General features: G+C 47.1%; 1 protein-coding gene across 3 annotated transcripts in view; it reads right to left on the reverse strand.

The window, feature by feature from the left end:
• LOC146863027 (uncharacterized) overlaps nucleotides 1-14,504 on the reverse strand; it is a 373,630-nt gene that overhangs the window by 69,054 nt on the left and 290,072 nt on the right. For all 3 annotated transcript variants that reach the window (XM_085642407.1, XM_085642405.1, XM_085642406.1), the window contains one exon: nucleotides 7,559-7,840. In XM_085642407.1, coding sequence (XP_085498533.1) covers nucleotides 7,559-7,840 — 282 coding nt within the window. The remainder of the gene's footprint in view (nucleotides 1-7,558; nucleotides 7,841-14,504) is intronic.

Raw genomic sequence — 14,504 nt, forward strand, 5'->3', positions numbered from 1 at the left:
GGATTTGAAAGGGGCATACCATCTGGTGCGCATGAGGGACGGAGACGAGTGGAAGACCGCCTTTAAGACCAGGTTCGGCCTTTTTGAGTACCTCGTCATGCCGTTCGGTCTGTGCAACGCCCCGGCAGCCTTTCAGTACTTTTTGAATGAGGTATTCAGAGAGGAGTTGGATATCTACGTGGTCGTATATATCGACGACATCCTCATCTATTCGTCCAGTGTGGAGGAGCACGTACACCACGTCAAAGCTGTGCTCCAAAAGCTGAGGGAAAACATGCTGTTTTGTAAACTCAGCAAGTGTGACTTCCACGTCACATCCGTGGAATTCCTCGGAGTGATGCTGAGTCCAGAGGGACAGGAGATGGCAGAACGAAAGATCAAGGCGGTGAAAGAATGGCCGGTGCCCCAAAGCGTGAAGGACGTCCAAAGTTTCATTGGCTTCGCCAACTTTTACAGGCGGTTTATAGATGGATTTTCAGGATTGGTGGCCCCAATCACACAGCTACTGAGGAAGTCCAAGGAGTTTGTCTGGTCCCCTGAAGCGAACAAAGCCTTTGAGGCCCTGAAAAGCGCCTTTGGTAAGGCGCCGGTGTTGGCTCACCCCGATCCGGATCTCCCCTACGTGGTGGAAGCGGACGCATCGGATGTGGCGCTGGGGGCTATCTTGTCCCAACGCAACCACGACACAGGGGTGCTTCATCCCGTTGCGTACATGTCCCGCAAACTCAACGACGCCGAACGCAACTACCATATTGCGGAGGAGGAGCTTCTCGCAATCAAGGACGCCTTCACCGAATGGAGGCATTGGTTGATGGGGGCAAGACATGTGGTATCGGTGTACACGGACCATCGGAACCTACAGTTCATGACGGCCACAAGACACCTTTCTCCCAGACAGCTGCGGTGGATGATCTTCTTTACGGGGTTCAACTTCCGCATCACATATCGGCGGGGGACGGAAAACCGGAAGGCGGACGCCCTGTCCCGTCAATCTGCAGTTAAGGAACCATTGCCTGCGACCGAGCATTCCATCATTTCCCCGAGGATGGTATTGGGGGTTATCCAACCGGATACTTTCCTGAGGGGAATAAAGAGAGGGATCAGGTCATTCGCATGGCGGAGGTGGCTCCTCAGTCACAGAGAATGGCAGCTGAAGGACGGGATACCCCTGAAGGGCAGGTGCCTATTGATACCCACGCCTAGGCTAAGGAAACAAGCATTCATCTGGTGCCATGACTCTCCATGCGCAGGTCATTTGGGCTTTGAAAAAACGGTGGCTAGCATGGGACGGCATTTCTGGTGGCCAACCATGAGAGTGGATGTCAGGAGGTGGGGACAGGAGTGTCCTACGTGTGCTACCATGAAGGCCGACCATGGCCGAACCCAAGGGCTCTTACATCCACTTCCGACCCCGGATAGACCATGGGATAGCATATCACTGGACTTCGTGGTGGGCCTACCGGTAGACCAGGGGATGACGGCAATACTGGTGGTGGTGGATTACTTGACGAAAATGGGGCACTTCATCCCCTGCAAGAGAGTCCCTACGGCCGGGGAATTGGCGTCACTACTCCTCAAGAATGTGGTACGACTGCATGGATTACCTGGGGTGATCGTGTCGGACCGGGGGTCGCAGTTTACTGCGCAATTCTGGAAGACTTGGTGCACTGCGCTGCATGTTAAGACCGCCCTGTCCACCAGCTACCACCCTCAAACGGACGGCCAAACCGAACGCCTGAACCAAACGCTCAAACAGTATCTGCGATGTTTTGTGGACCAGGGCAGGGAAGAATGGGTCGACTTGCTATGGGTTGCAGAGATAGCCTATAACAACGCCACTCACAGCTCCACACAGTCATCTCCGTTCTATAGCAACTATGGCCAACATCCCAGGTTCTTGCCATTTCTACATCCGTTCAGAGAGGACAGGATTCCCGCCACAGCGGACAGGGTGGCACACATAAAAGACACGTTGATGCGCTCAAGGGCTGTCCTAATAGAGGCCAAGAGAAGATACAAGGCTGCGGCAGACAGGAAGAGAAGGCCCGGGCCACTGTACCGCACTGGAGACTACGTCTGGATATCCACAAGAAACATGAGGTTTCGAAAGAACAGTGTGTTCCATCCCAAGTACATGGGCCCCTATCGAATTACCAAGTGTATGGGTCCCGTGAACGTGAAGGTGTGCTTGCCCCAGTCATTGCGGATACACCCTGTCTTTCATGTATCATTGCTCAAACCAGCACCCGTCTGGGACACCTAGGCCGGTATGCGTGGAGTCGGAGGTGGAGTATGAAGTGTCGGGCATACGGGCGTCCAAATGGCGCAGGGGGAAGCTGTGGTACCTGGTTGCGTGGAAAGGCTATGGCCCGGAAGAGCAGTCATGGGAACCGGCTGAAGGGGTTCATGCTCCGCGCTTGGTCTCTTTGTTCCATCGGCGTTTTCCTGCCAGCGCTGGACCCGTGGGGAGCCGCTGAGAGGGAGGATGTACTGTCAAGAATTCCTGTCATGCGAGGGGAGGAAAACGGTACCAGCGAAAACGGACTACATCTCCCAGGATGCTTAGCGGTTGAGAGGTTATGTAAACAGGAGAGCTGTTACATAACTCAAGGAAAACACGCCCTTATGTAAACAGGAGAGCTGTTACATAACTCAAGGAAAACACGCCCTTATGTAAACAGGAGAGCTGTTACATAACTCAAGGAAAACACGCCCTTATGTAAACAGGAGAGCTGTTACATAACTCAAGGAAAACACGCCCTTATGTAAACAGGAGAGCTGTTACATAACTCAAGGAAAACACGCCCTATAAAGGGAGGAACCGGGAGGTACAACGCTGTCGGATATTGTGTTTACACCGACGTACCTGCTTAGTGAAGAGCAGTGTTCCGGAGTGGTGCTCCAGTAAGGCAAGAACGGAGGTAGGTCGAGTCGTTACTCCCTGGGCCGTGTCTTGCCCCATCGTCACCTGTGAAGGACCCGGAAGCTCTACCGGATAACCATTGAGCTTCGCTTTTTGACTCGGCTGAGTCAAAGCGCAGTGGCGCTTTTGCTGGTTGGAGTCGTAACTCCCAGCCCGACCAGAGATACAGGGACTGCCAGCTGTAACGCACACCAGGAGGTGTTTGCCGCGTTACAGACTCTGAAGTCCACAGGATCGATCGAGCGGCTGCTCTCGGTTCAGTCTTCTTTGCATGTGATTGGGGTATCGGTGACGCATCACCAGGAGGTGACTCCGCGTCCCGGTGCAGTCTGAGGAAGAGGTTGAGCGGCTGCTCCCTTCAGGTAGAGACCCCGGCTGGGTGTTTCCCTGACTCCTCGATTCTCCCCAACACTCTTCGTGCCCCTCACAGCCTACCGATTGGCATTGTCGGCCATTTCATTTCTGCCCTCTGTTGGCATACGCCGGGATCGGCGTATATGCAGAGGACGGTTAGGACCATCCGTGCTGTGGGCTGGTAACGTACTTAGCCTGGAGGATTCCAGTGACTATAACCTTTGTTTATTCCTTGTATTATTTTTGCCTTCATTAAAATAACTAAACCTTCACAAGTGGTTGCGTTCTCATTATCGTGTCTGTTAAACGATCCTGAGACGTTCAGGGCGTTACACCCTTAGACACTTTCTCAAAATCTTCTCCAGATATTATTGTCAGTTTAGAACATGAATCAAACATCGCTTCAATTTCTGTCTCCTCTACTGCTATGAAGTCCTTAGGATTGCTTATTGACTCACTCTGAGCCTGTAACACAATCTCATCACAGATGCGGTTGGTGTCATCCCTGTAATGTTTCGTGTAGTTAGCATTACTTCTGCAGCATCGTCTGAAGTGCCCCCTTCTACCAGACTTATTGCAAGTAGCTTTAAGGGTGGGGCACTCCTTGTCATTCGCTAAGTGTCCCAGTTTTCCACACCTGTAACAACTACATTTGAAACTCCAACTGCCTTTATTCTCCTTTTGTTGAGCTTTGACTTCAAACATGTTTTCGCTCTCAACAGATACTTTACTCACCTTAGCCTTGCCCTCACTATCCTGTTTTATCTCACTCACACATTTCATCATGTGCTCTACTTGTTTCGCCATGATGAGCACCTCCCCAAGGGGCGGGTCATCTTTTAACCACAACTCCTCATGTATACATTCAATCTTACATTTTAAAAGAAATTGGTCACGTACCCGCTCCTCACAAGCTCCCCCAAACTTGCACGTGGCTGCCAACTTTCGTAACTCGGAGACAAATTCCTCTACTGTCTCGCCCTCCTTCTGCCCTCTCTTTCCAAAATGGTATCGTTCGATAATCGTACCGATTTTTGGCAAAAAGTGGATATCCAATTTTTTAGACTAATTTCATATTCATTCAAGCCTATCGCATCATTTGCGTTCAACTCCGGAAGATGTTCCAATATCTCCTGCCCTTCAGCCCCCAGATAGTGCAACAGTTATGCCACTTTCTTTTGCAAACCCTAATTTAGTCCACATACTACTGCATAGTTTTGAAACACCTTTTTCCACTTATTCCATTTTAAAATTGGCTCCTCTGGAGTGGTTAGAAAGAATGGCGGTGGTGTGACATTCTGCATGATGGCTAAGAGGTACTACCAATAATTCTGGGAACGCAGGTGTGCAAATGACGTTTCCTCAGGTTAATGAGTCTAATATACAAGGTTACTTGCCCTGTATAACTTACACAAAACCCCTTAGACTGACCCAGTAAATGGAACATTCTGAGAGAAGCAACAAAACATCAGGATGTGAACAATAACATATCAGGTAGAGAAGAAGTGAGAAGAAAAGAAAACCGAGAATGTTAACTGTAAACCACTAGGCGGCAGTGTGCCCCTAATGATCAGTTCCTGTGAGAGTCACAGGTCCTCTCTCATTCTCCTCGTTGAATTGAATTGCCGCTTTTCTCACGAAAATCAAACAGCACATACAAGTCTGTTCCTGGATCACCCTCCTAGAGCAGCTGGGTAACTTTCCCATAGGCCCTCGCGTGAAATGCTGGGAGCTGGCGAAGACTGCGTCAACTTTATGCTTCCCCTCTGATTGGAAATGTCTGTGAGGTAATTGACTAGGAACAGCTGGTGTGAGGAAATCTGTCCCAGTCAGCGTGACCAGCTACTGGTTTCTTTCTACAAGGCAGTACAATCCTTCGTTTTCCTCAAATTTTATCGCAATGCTGTGCCAGTCAGCGTGACCGGCATGATCCTGTACTTTGAAACAGTGTAAGTGCAGGAGCGATCTGCTCGTGGGAGTGGGCGCACCCCACGCCTGACAGGATGAAGAGCGTCTGTAGCCTTTAAGCCAGAATTCGCCGCATCACCGACTCAAACTGTGCCAGTCAACGTGACTGGCTTGGGACTTCCTACCGCTGCCAACTGCCTGGAAGTGATGTGAGGCAAAAGGTAGAAATATAACTTTATGCTGCGCTGGCTCCAATTTTCGATTAATTGGCATAGGCAACCCTGTCTGCTTACTGCGAGTTTATCGTGCAGTACCTCCACAGGGGTCTCCCCAAAAAAAAGCACAGCAGAATTCTGGTTCACCTTTCATAGTTTCTCTAAACTGAATGTTCCTCACGAGGGTGCACAGCGCAGCACCAGATAATGCAAGTGGCGGAAGTCACAGCGCTAAAGAACTCCCTTCTAAGCGCTTAAGCACCGCTCACTAAATCTGACGGAGTGTCCGTGAAGAAACCCACCCGGTGGGGATAACCGGTAAACTTATCCAGAGCTTCCCAACCTGTGACCAAATCGGAACGGGACCAGTGCCCTTGAGGATCCGCAAAGTTACAGTCTCCAGCAGACAAGGTAAATAACCTAACTGTGAGGTGATTTCTTACATAAAACCGTACATCTGCGCAGCGCTTTTCAGTAACTTTGTTTCCCAAAAAGTAGACAGGAACTGTCCCCGTAGTACTCACGGTACCATTCTCGAACACCTTCCTGTATTCTTCATTTGCGTGTTGAGGTCCCTTCCACATGAACTTCCTTGATCCGATATCCCGTTACTCGTCGCCAGTGTGAAATCGTCATCACTTTACTCTTAGTTGAAACACCAGGAACACGGGTGTGTGAAAGAAGAAGTTTATTTTGTAAAGTACAAGAGAGGACCCCAGCCACAACTGTCGTCCCGAACACACTCTGTCAGCACTCCTCACAGGGAGCTTAGCATAGAACGTTCGCCACGGTGACATTCTACAGCATGTCACCGAGGCGTAGACCAATACAACTGCAGGGGTGCATGATACAAAAGAGGTTCCCCCACATCGGAGGATACCACATGTATCAGCTGCACGAACCAGTTAGGAGGCAGCAAAGAAGAGCAATACTGGAATCAACCTATGGTAAGCAGCAGGCGGGATCAAAGTCATTTTACTGAATACAGCAGGTCTTGCAGACAGCACATGTGTCCTGCCTAGGCTTGACCTAAAAAGGACATATTAAGCAAAAAAATGTGTTTGCAACAAATTGAAAAAAAAAGGCACATTTAGCATGCTTTAACACATTTAGCACAAATAGCCATTTTAAACTACAGATTCCACATGCATTCAAAATACCTGTTACTAGAGAGGAACTCTTGTTTAGCAGGAGCAAGTGACCACAAATGTAAAAAAGTCTTCGGGAAAGGCAATGGTGGCTCCCAATTTTCTGTTATTATTCACTCTTGGAATTAAATACTGACAAAAAGAAATATGACTCCCTGTCTGTATATATTTAAACAAATGGAAAATACAGGCATTCGATCTTCTTTTAGGTGTCACGCTATGGAATCAGACAGCAGAGAGTGAATAAGAGATAAAACATGTGTTTGAAGCTTAAATTGCTGTAGATGTGCACATTTGCTACTAATTCAATAATGAGGATTTTAAGTGAGTGCGAACAATGCGATAATGGCCTAATGTACTAAAAGACTGGATGCTAAAAATGGTCGCACTGACTTTTTGCAAGTAGTCTTTATTTCTGCGATACGAACTATGTACTATAAATAGTCCGTATAAATCTCCTGTTGCGACAGGTTGTAAAAAGACCTGCCTGATGAATCTTAATTGGGCTGGTGGCTATTTACCACCCCCTGGAATTGGCTACAAACACAAGGATGTTTTTGCGTTCCCAAACAGGATTTATGTTTTTATATGAAGCACTTAAAAATAAATCATATTTAGTGTGATGCTGGAGAAGCAAATCAGCCCCCCACCCCTTGAGGTCACCACACACGATTTCCAAAGGGGAAGCTGTCCAACGGGAACTTCTTTTACTTTGTGTATCAGTTACCACTCCCTTTGAGGAATCCGTAAAGGCTCGATGGTTTGCAGCTGCAACTACAGTTGCAAGCCATCGATACATACCATTTTGATGGAGAGCGAGGAAGACTAGGGAAATAGCCTTATAAAGTTTACGTTTAAGAACCAAATCTTAACTCCAAGTGGGTTCAAAAAGCAAGCCCAATAGTTTTGTACTAATCTGTCAGTATATGTAACAAGTTCCATGCAGACAAGAAATTGTATATCATAGCTGGAGTGATGGTTCCCCTCTTTTGCATATCAATCAAACTTACCAGAATTGTGGCTTCCACTCGTGACGAGGTTTGCTTTATCCAGTATCCCAAGGATACTTAATGCGTTTTTAATGTCAGATTTGCGTGAAGTCTTTTTGTTATTTCTTTCTTTTTCTAACCAGAGATGCATCATTTTGTACTTCTGGTCCCTCAAGTCGGTAGGGTTTTCCCTCTGTATCCTTTCAATATCTCTGTCGGTGACGTTCAACATCCTCATTAGGTGCTTCCAATCGGAGTCTGTAACTCTCGTCATCAGTAGGTATATGTCTATGTTTGATAATTCTGAAATAGTGCAAAATGATAATAATAAACATTTAAGGAATTTAAAAAGGTCTAAAGTGTGAAAGTCCGTTACGTTTAACTTCATTTGCCTCACTCACAAGGCTTAATCTAGACTGACGAAAGGCTAATCATAATGCGGATTGGTTTTCTTTTTACCCTTCCTCAGTAGATCAGTAATTCCAGTGCAGCCTTTTTGATATCTACCGGTGTCTATGTACTATTATATCATGGTCCACCTTGTGTGTCACTAATCACGTGACATTTAGAAGACCACAAAAACCATTGCTCACTCTTCAGGGCGGACTTCAAACCCTCCACTCCCCTTTCAGCTTTATGGAGTATTACTCTAGGTCCAACATGCTACGTGCTGCGTGCTCTCAAGCCTTGAGAAGGTAAAAAACCGCTACATTGCTACAAAATCTATTAAATAATTAATTAAGGCATTCATTCATGAATTTATCACATTTATCATTGGAAAAACTTAATGAGATGGTTGGATATTTTCAAAATTCACTTATGATTAAAATTTAGATTTTTAAAATATTTTTTTGTGACTAAAATATTTTTTGTATCATTTGTGTATTTGTTTAATAAATGCTTGATCCTGTATTTTTGGTGTATTAGTTTATGGTTCAAATAATTGAAAATGGTCAGGTCGAGATCCACGGCACAAGATCTCCAATTGAGCCCCCTGCAGTACGTCAATCAAGAACTTAAACAACATACCAATTAAAATTATGCAAAAGTCTTCTGTACAGAGTAATCCACTATCTGCAGCAAGATCTGATCATAGATGACTCCTCCACAGATGTTAACTGATAATCCAGCCAGCTCCGCCACTCAGTGCTTGGCTCCAATGTTAATAACCATGTTTTGGTAAAGACTTACTCTTCAAAACTGAAGTTCTCAGCTTTCTGATACACAAAAGAGATCACAGATGGCAAAGGCAAGAATAGAAGTGGCAAAGGTCACAACTTCCAGAAGATCTTGAGTCCTTGATAGTTCAGGGAGCAGTGGTGAAGTTGTGACTTTGGTACTATTTGGGGGTTGGTAGCAGGTTGGTAAGGTTTATGCAGTTATTGTTGATACCCTTAATAGTTTGGGACACGTGGCCAAGACTCCCTCTCAAATAATCCCCTGCCACCGTCACCAGGACAACTCAGTAGTTACCACAATGCTCCAAGCCTTGAGAAAAAGGCCCATAAGTCAAAGGAGGATACAAGACACTGGTGATGAGACAGGAAAAGAACAGATAGGAATATAGAAAACACCTAAGGGATACTATCATCCTCCAACAGTAGTTCTCCTGTCACTGACTCATCTCACAAGAGCATGGGTTCTTGCAACAATGCATCAGCATTGGCCATCAATTATAAAAACAGTCTATAAAGAGCCCATTCACTGGCCCAAATACTAAGGGGGTCATCAGCATGGCGGGCGGACTTTGTTTGTCTGCCATACCCCCGGGAAATGGGACCGCCCGCAATGCATGTGGCGGTCCTGCACATACCATTAGGATGCACCCGCCACACTGGCGGGCACATCCCGCATTCCTAACATTGCGGTGGGTGGTGCTGAAAGCCGCAATGCCAAAAATGCAAGTTGTGCATTTCAATGCACAACGTGACCGGCACTGCGCGGTGCCTGCCAGGTTGTACATTGAAATGCAGGGGGGTACCATAGCTACCCCCATGTGCACCCCACACACCCCAGAATCCCTGCGGGGCCCGTAGAAGACCGCATGCCTTTCCGTGAGGCATAACCCCGCATGTATCTTAATATAGATGGCGGTGTCTACCAGACACCGCCACCATATTAACAGCTTTTCCGCCCGGTCGGCTCATCGACCGGGCGGAAAACCGGCAGATGGTCTTTCCATCCGCCAGGGTCCCCCCACCATAATAATATGGCGGGGGAATTTACATGTGGGCGGGAGAAAATGTCGGGCAGATCGCCACCACCATGCGGGCGAAGGCGATCCGCCCGACATACTAATGGGCCCCTAAGTCTGGGCGGTGAACTCCACTCTGCTGGTGGAGTTTGCGGAGTTTTCCACACTGCACGAAACGCGGAGCTCACGGAATTCCGAAAAACTCCGGTTCGTGTCCCGGCGAGATTTTTCCTTCTTCGCGATCGTCAACATCAACTTGGCGAGCGCGAGTGTGGAAAATCAACCTCCCTGCGAGATTCTCAACGCGGTCAGATTTCTCACTGTGAGTCGTCGCGTATGCTCGCGACTGCACGTAGTAAAAATCTACTCAAGTGGCAGAAAAGAAGCAGTGCCCGCTTGCGCTGTGCATGATGCCGTTCGTAATGATTGCACAGTGCAGACAAGCACCTGGTACTGACAATCACCGTAAACTACATTTATCTAAAGAAACTCCGCCGCTCGCGGAGCTCCGTGTTGTGCGGCGGAGTTTTTTGTGCACTTCTCTGCCCAGGGTTACCAAATACCGCTCTCCACCAGCAATACCAAGAAAGGTGCACTGGAGCACTGGGCTATTTTGACCGATAAGCACAGTTAAAGAAAAATTATTTCTTCAAAGTTGATCTAAGAGAGAGGGAGAGCTCCAGATCAAATTGCCAGTGTCGGGAGGAGAATATCCCCTCCATAGTGTGCAGTTATGTTGCCATGCCCTGATTACCTGACAATGTATCTTGTATCCTGGTTTGGAATTTTTTTCACCAATCTAGCACATGTACAGAGGCTTGTTTCTTGACACAAGTAGTATTTGGACTTGTTCTACGACCTGGGGGGGGGGCACTCTTAACGTGGTCTTAATGACTGACAAAGGACCACTGTCCCTGCTGCGCATTTCGCACATAGAGCTGTGGTGACAGCATACTATGTTTTGTGAATCCATTGTAGCGACCAGACATTTTTATCTGTGCCATTGGAGTGGAGACCTGATAGTCTAGTCATGTAAAGATACCCATCTTTGTTTTCCAGTTCCTAGTGCTGACATGCTGAGTGTATATTAGTCATGTTTATGTATGTAGCCTGGTACATACATAGAGTCTGTGAGTGAGCCCAAGTAATGGAGGCTTACGGGATCAATTTTATATACTCCAGGCCTAGCCTTTGTGCAAGATGGAGGTTAGGTTTTTACCAGACAGTAGAAGTGTATTGCTGATTTTCCTGAAGCTGGAGAGAGGAGGTCTAGAGAATGAACTGAGGAGAATGGACACAAGGCTCATTTAGAAATTTGATTAGGCCTTTTGCTAGCAAGGAGCATATGTATCAGTCTTGATAAATTATGCCACCTGGTAGATGGAAGTAGAGAGAGAGGTGGGACTGCAGACTGCAGAGGTGAGGTGACTTTTAGGTGGGACCTACCCTTTTGTTTTATACTATTTACTCCTTCAATTGCTGAGGACTGATGCAGAAACCGCACACCTCTATTGTAGGTGCTCTAGGATTGTAAACGACCCTGCTGCAAGAAGTATCACTTTACACACAGACTGTGCCTGGAGAGCAGTCTGAAAATCACACCTGAAAGGCGAGCAATACAAAATCAATCATACAAGTGCAGACGGTGGATACACTTTTCTTGTCTAAATTTGGTGTATAAAAGTACTCAGAGGACTGTTGTGTAAACCAGAGCTAGTGTCTGCATGGCATCCAGCTTCCCAGAGGTGAGGGAACATCACTTGAGTCAGGATGTCTTGCTGTAAAACTGTGTACTTGTCCTGAAGTACCTAGAAGCCTCCATGCTGACAGAGAGAATAAGTCGACAAACCCAGCAGACGGAGTGTCTGTATAGGAGGATCAAGGTGCAGGATGTCCCAGGTGTCTGTGTGGCAAACAGAGCAATCCCTGGTGTGTGTGGGCTTTCAGTCTTTCCACATTGGTTCCTGTGAACATTGTGGATGCTGAAGTCCAGTTGGGCCTGTAATTGCGTGACAGAATGATCTGCCTGCGCATGGCCACAACATCCCAGAGTGATCAGCCTGTGCACAGCTGCAACTTCCCTATTTGACCTGGTGTATCTGCAAATAGCCAGAGTGATTGACCAGTGACCGCCCAGTGATCAGCTTGTGTGTGGCTTTAAGTGCTGGCCTGTGCAGGGCTACATCTACTGACAAAGTGACCAACTGGAAGATGAGGCAATCACCCAAGACCTCAACTGCAGTGACACTCACTGGTGGTCCGATAGGGACCCCGATGACCCTGGACTGCTGCCTCCAGGTCACCATGCATACTGCATGAGTGTGGGCCCAGCAGACAAAGCGGGACTCACAGACAATGCTGCTGTATGGCTGGCGCAGCCTCTCAGGAGAGAAAAATCATGCGTCCTGCAGAATTGGGTGGCTGCACCAATCCTGTGGTGACTGATCCACTGCATGTGTTCAGAAAGAGAACTAAAAACTGAGCTCACTGATTTCAGGCATCATTATAACAATATCTAAACCATAATCGTGGTGCCTCCTCATTCCCCTTAGAATTGGGGGAGATTAGAACCTTGATCAATCGAGAAGGTTGGGGGGTAGAGAGGTTAGCAGATAGGGGAGCAGCACTGCCTGGTAGCGCTAATGACACTAAATTTCATCTTGTTTTTACGGTGTGTATCATGCATACTAGTCTGCATCAATGTGTTTTTCTTTCCTGAAAAGATAAGCATGGGTTTGAACATTCATTTATTGTTTTGAGTGATTGTTGAGCTATTAGCTTGAGCACACCCACATTACCCCCCGGAGTAGCCTGTGACCGCTTGCCATTGCTACCACTTGGAAGTTCTGAAGGGGTTGTACTTGGCTCAGTTTGCAGAGCAATAGTATCACGGACCACAGGACATCAGAGGCACATGACCTCAACCCCCACAGTTGAGATAAAGTAGCACATTCTTGTTTGTATATAGAAGGTGTGCAGTTCCTTGGGGAGTGTAAAAGTGTTTACGTCTGTGGAATAACCTCCCTTTGGAGGAAGTGCCCTCACACACCACGAGAGGTGGCATGCTTCATCAGTTGGGCGTGCTCCTCGTCGGGCCGGTGCTGCAATGCCCCACGGGCACCCGCAAAGGGGTTCTTTGGCGGAGTTCTTTTTGATAAAGCTGTAAGGTGCGTGGGGGTGTATGAACTGGGGTGAGTAGTGTAGTGATGTGAAAAAAAGTGAGTTCAAATAGGTTTAGGAAGGCACTATTTCATACATTTTATTCAGGGGTCTGGCTACCCCTAGTACAAACAGTGTAGCCCTAGTTGGAAACAATGATCCTATAGAGCAAGTGTGCTGCGTATTATGGTCAACATGTTTCTTGCCATTACCAGAGCCTAGGGGGTCTATCGGCAATTCGTCAGGACCGGTTCGTTCAAGAGATTTTCTGGAGCTCTTACACTACTGCAAGGCTGGTGCTTTCAATGTAATTGAATGTTCAAGTTACCAGCCGTGCGATTTCATTCAAGATACACTTTGACTTTGTATTGAATGACCCCACACTAGTTAGGTCTAAAATGACAGGAGCATTTCGTACACTCACGACACTCAGGCAGCGTGGCGACTTGCCCTTCATCTACCCCGGGTCTGTCTCTCCTGGGAATTGCAACACCGGCCCGATGAGGAGCACACCTAAATGATGAAGCATGACATTTTTTGGGGTGTGTAAGGGCACTTCCTTCAAAGGGAGGTTATTCCACAGACCTGAACACTTTTACAATTCCCCAAGGAACTGCACACCTTCTATATACACACTAGTACTATTAGGGAGTACATGTGCTGGACCTGTTTTAAAAGCTCCTGATTCCTCTCGTTTTGAGAACTGGTAGCACATTCTTGTGCTGTAGCCCCCTGAAGTGGGTTCCACAGACAGAGACTGGGATACTGCAGGAGACTAAGGAACCACCAGAGACTAGGAACCAGCAGCAACTTATTCTTTGGTGTGAGATACTGTTGCATTAGAGTTAGAATATCGGTTGCAGACACAACATTGTTTAAAACATTTTTTAAAGGATATACTGGCCTCAGTGTTGCAAGGTAAAGCATTAGTGAACATTTAACACATGAAGTGTTTGGCAAAGGAGCTGGACATACTATTGCTGAAACATAGCTTTGCACAAGTACCAGAGGAACTGTTACCTAACAGCATCCGGTGAACTGAAGTTCATTTTACTTGAATCGAAAAAATGCTTAAATAGAGGTAGATGTGAGTGTATCTGTTAAGTATTTAGAAGACTGGACAGCTGTTAATATAGCCCTTTGGTTCTTCTTAATTTCTTTGAAGTTTGGGGTCAAAATGGGTGACTCAAGGAAAAACACATGGGCAGATTTACAAGCCCCTTGCATTATTTTGTGGTGCTGTTGCATCACTTATTATTACGCAGCAGCAGCGTACAAATGTGGCCCATTTACAACGCGACGCATCTAGAGAGATGCGTCACGTTGTAAAGCCTTGCTTCACATTATACCTGCGTCAGGTATACTGTGTGCAGGGTGGGCGTTCCAAGGCAAAAAAGCCTCGTAAAAGTGACGCAGTGAAATCTTGTAGATTTCACTGCGCCACTTCTAGGACGCCACAGCGCCAAATTCAAGCAGGCGTAAGTAGTGACGCAGCACAATGAGGATAGGCCTCCCTCTGCATTGATGGAGTTGCGTCGTGCTTGCGACAAGACTCAAGCAATGCGTGACTTTTACGTCAACAGATGCGTTAGAATTTCTGACTTATCCGTCAAT

This window comes from Triturus cristatus, chromosome 2_2, assembly GCF_964204655.1.
Source record: "Triturus cristatus chromosome 2_2, aTriCri1.1, whole genome shotgun sequence".
NCBI classification, from domain to species: domain Eukaryota; kingdom Metazoa; phylum Chordata; class Amphibia; order Caudata; family Salamandridae; genus Triturus; species Triturus cristatus.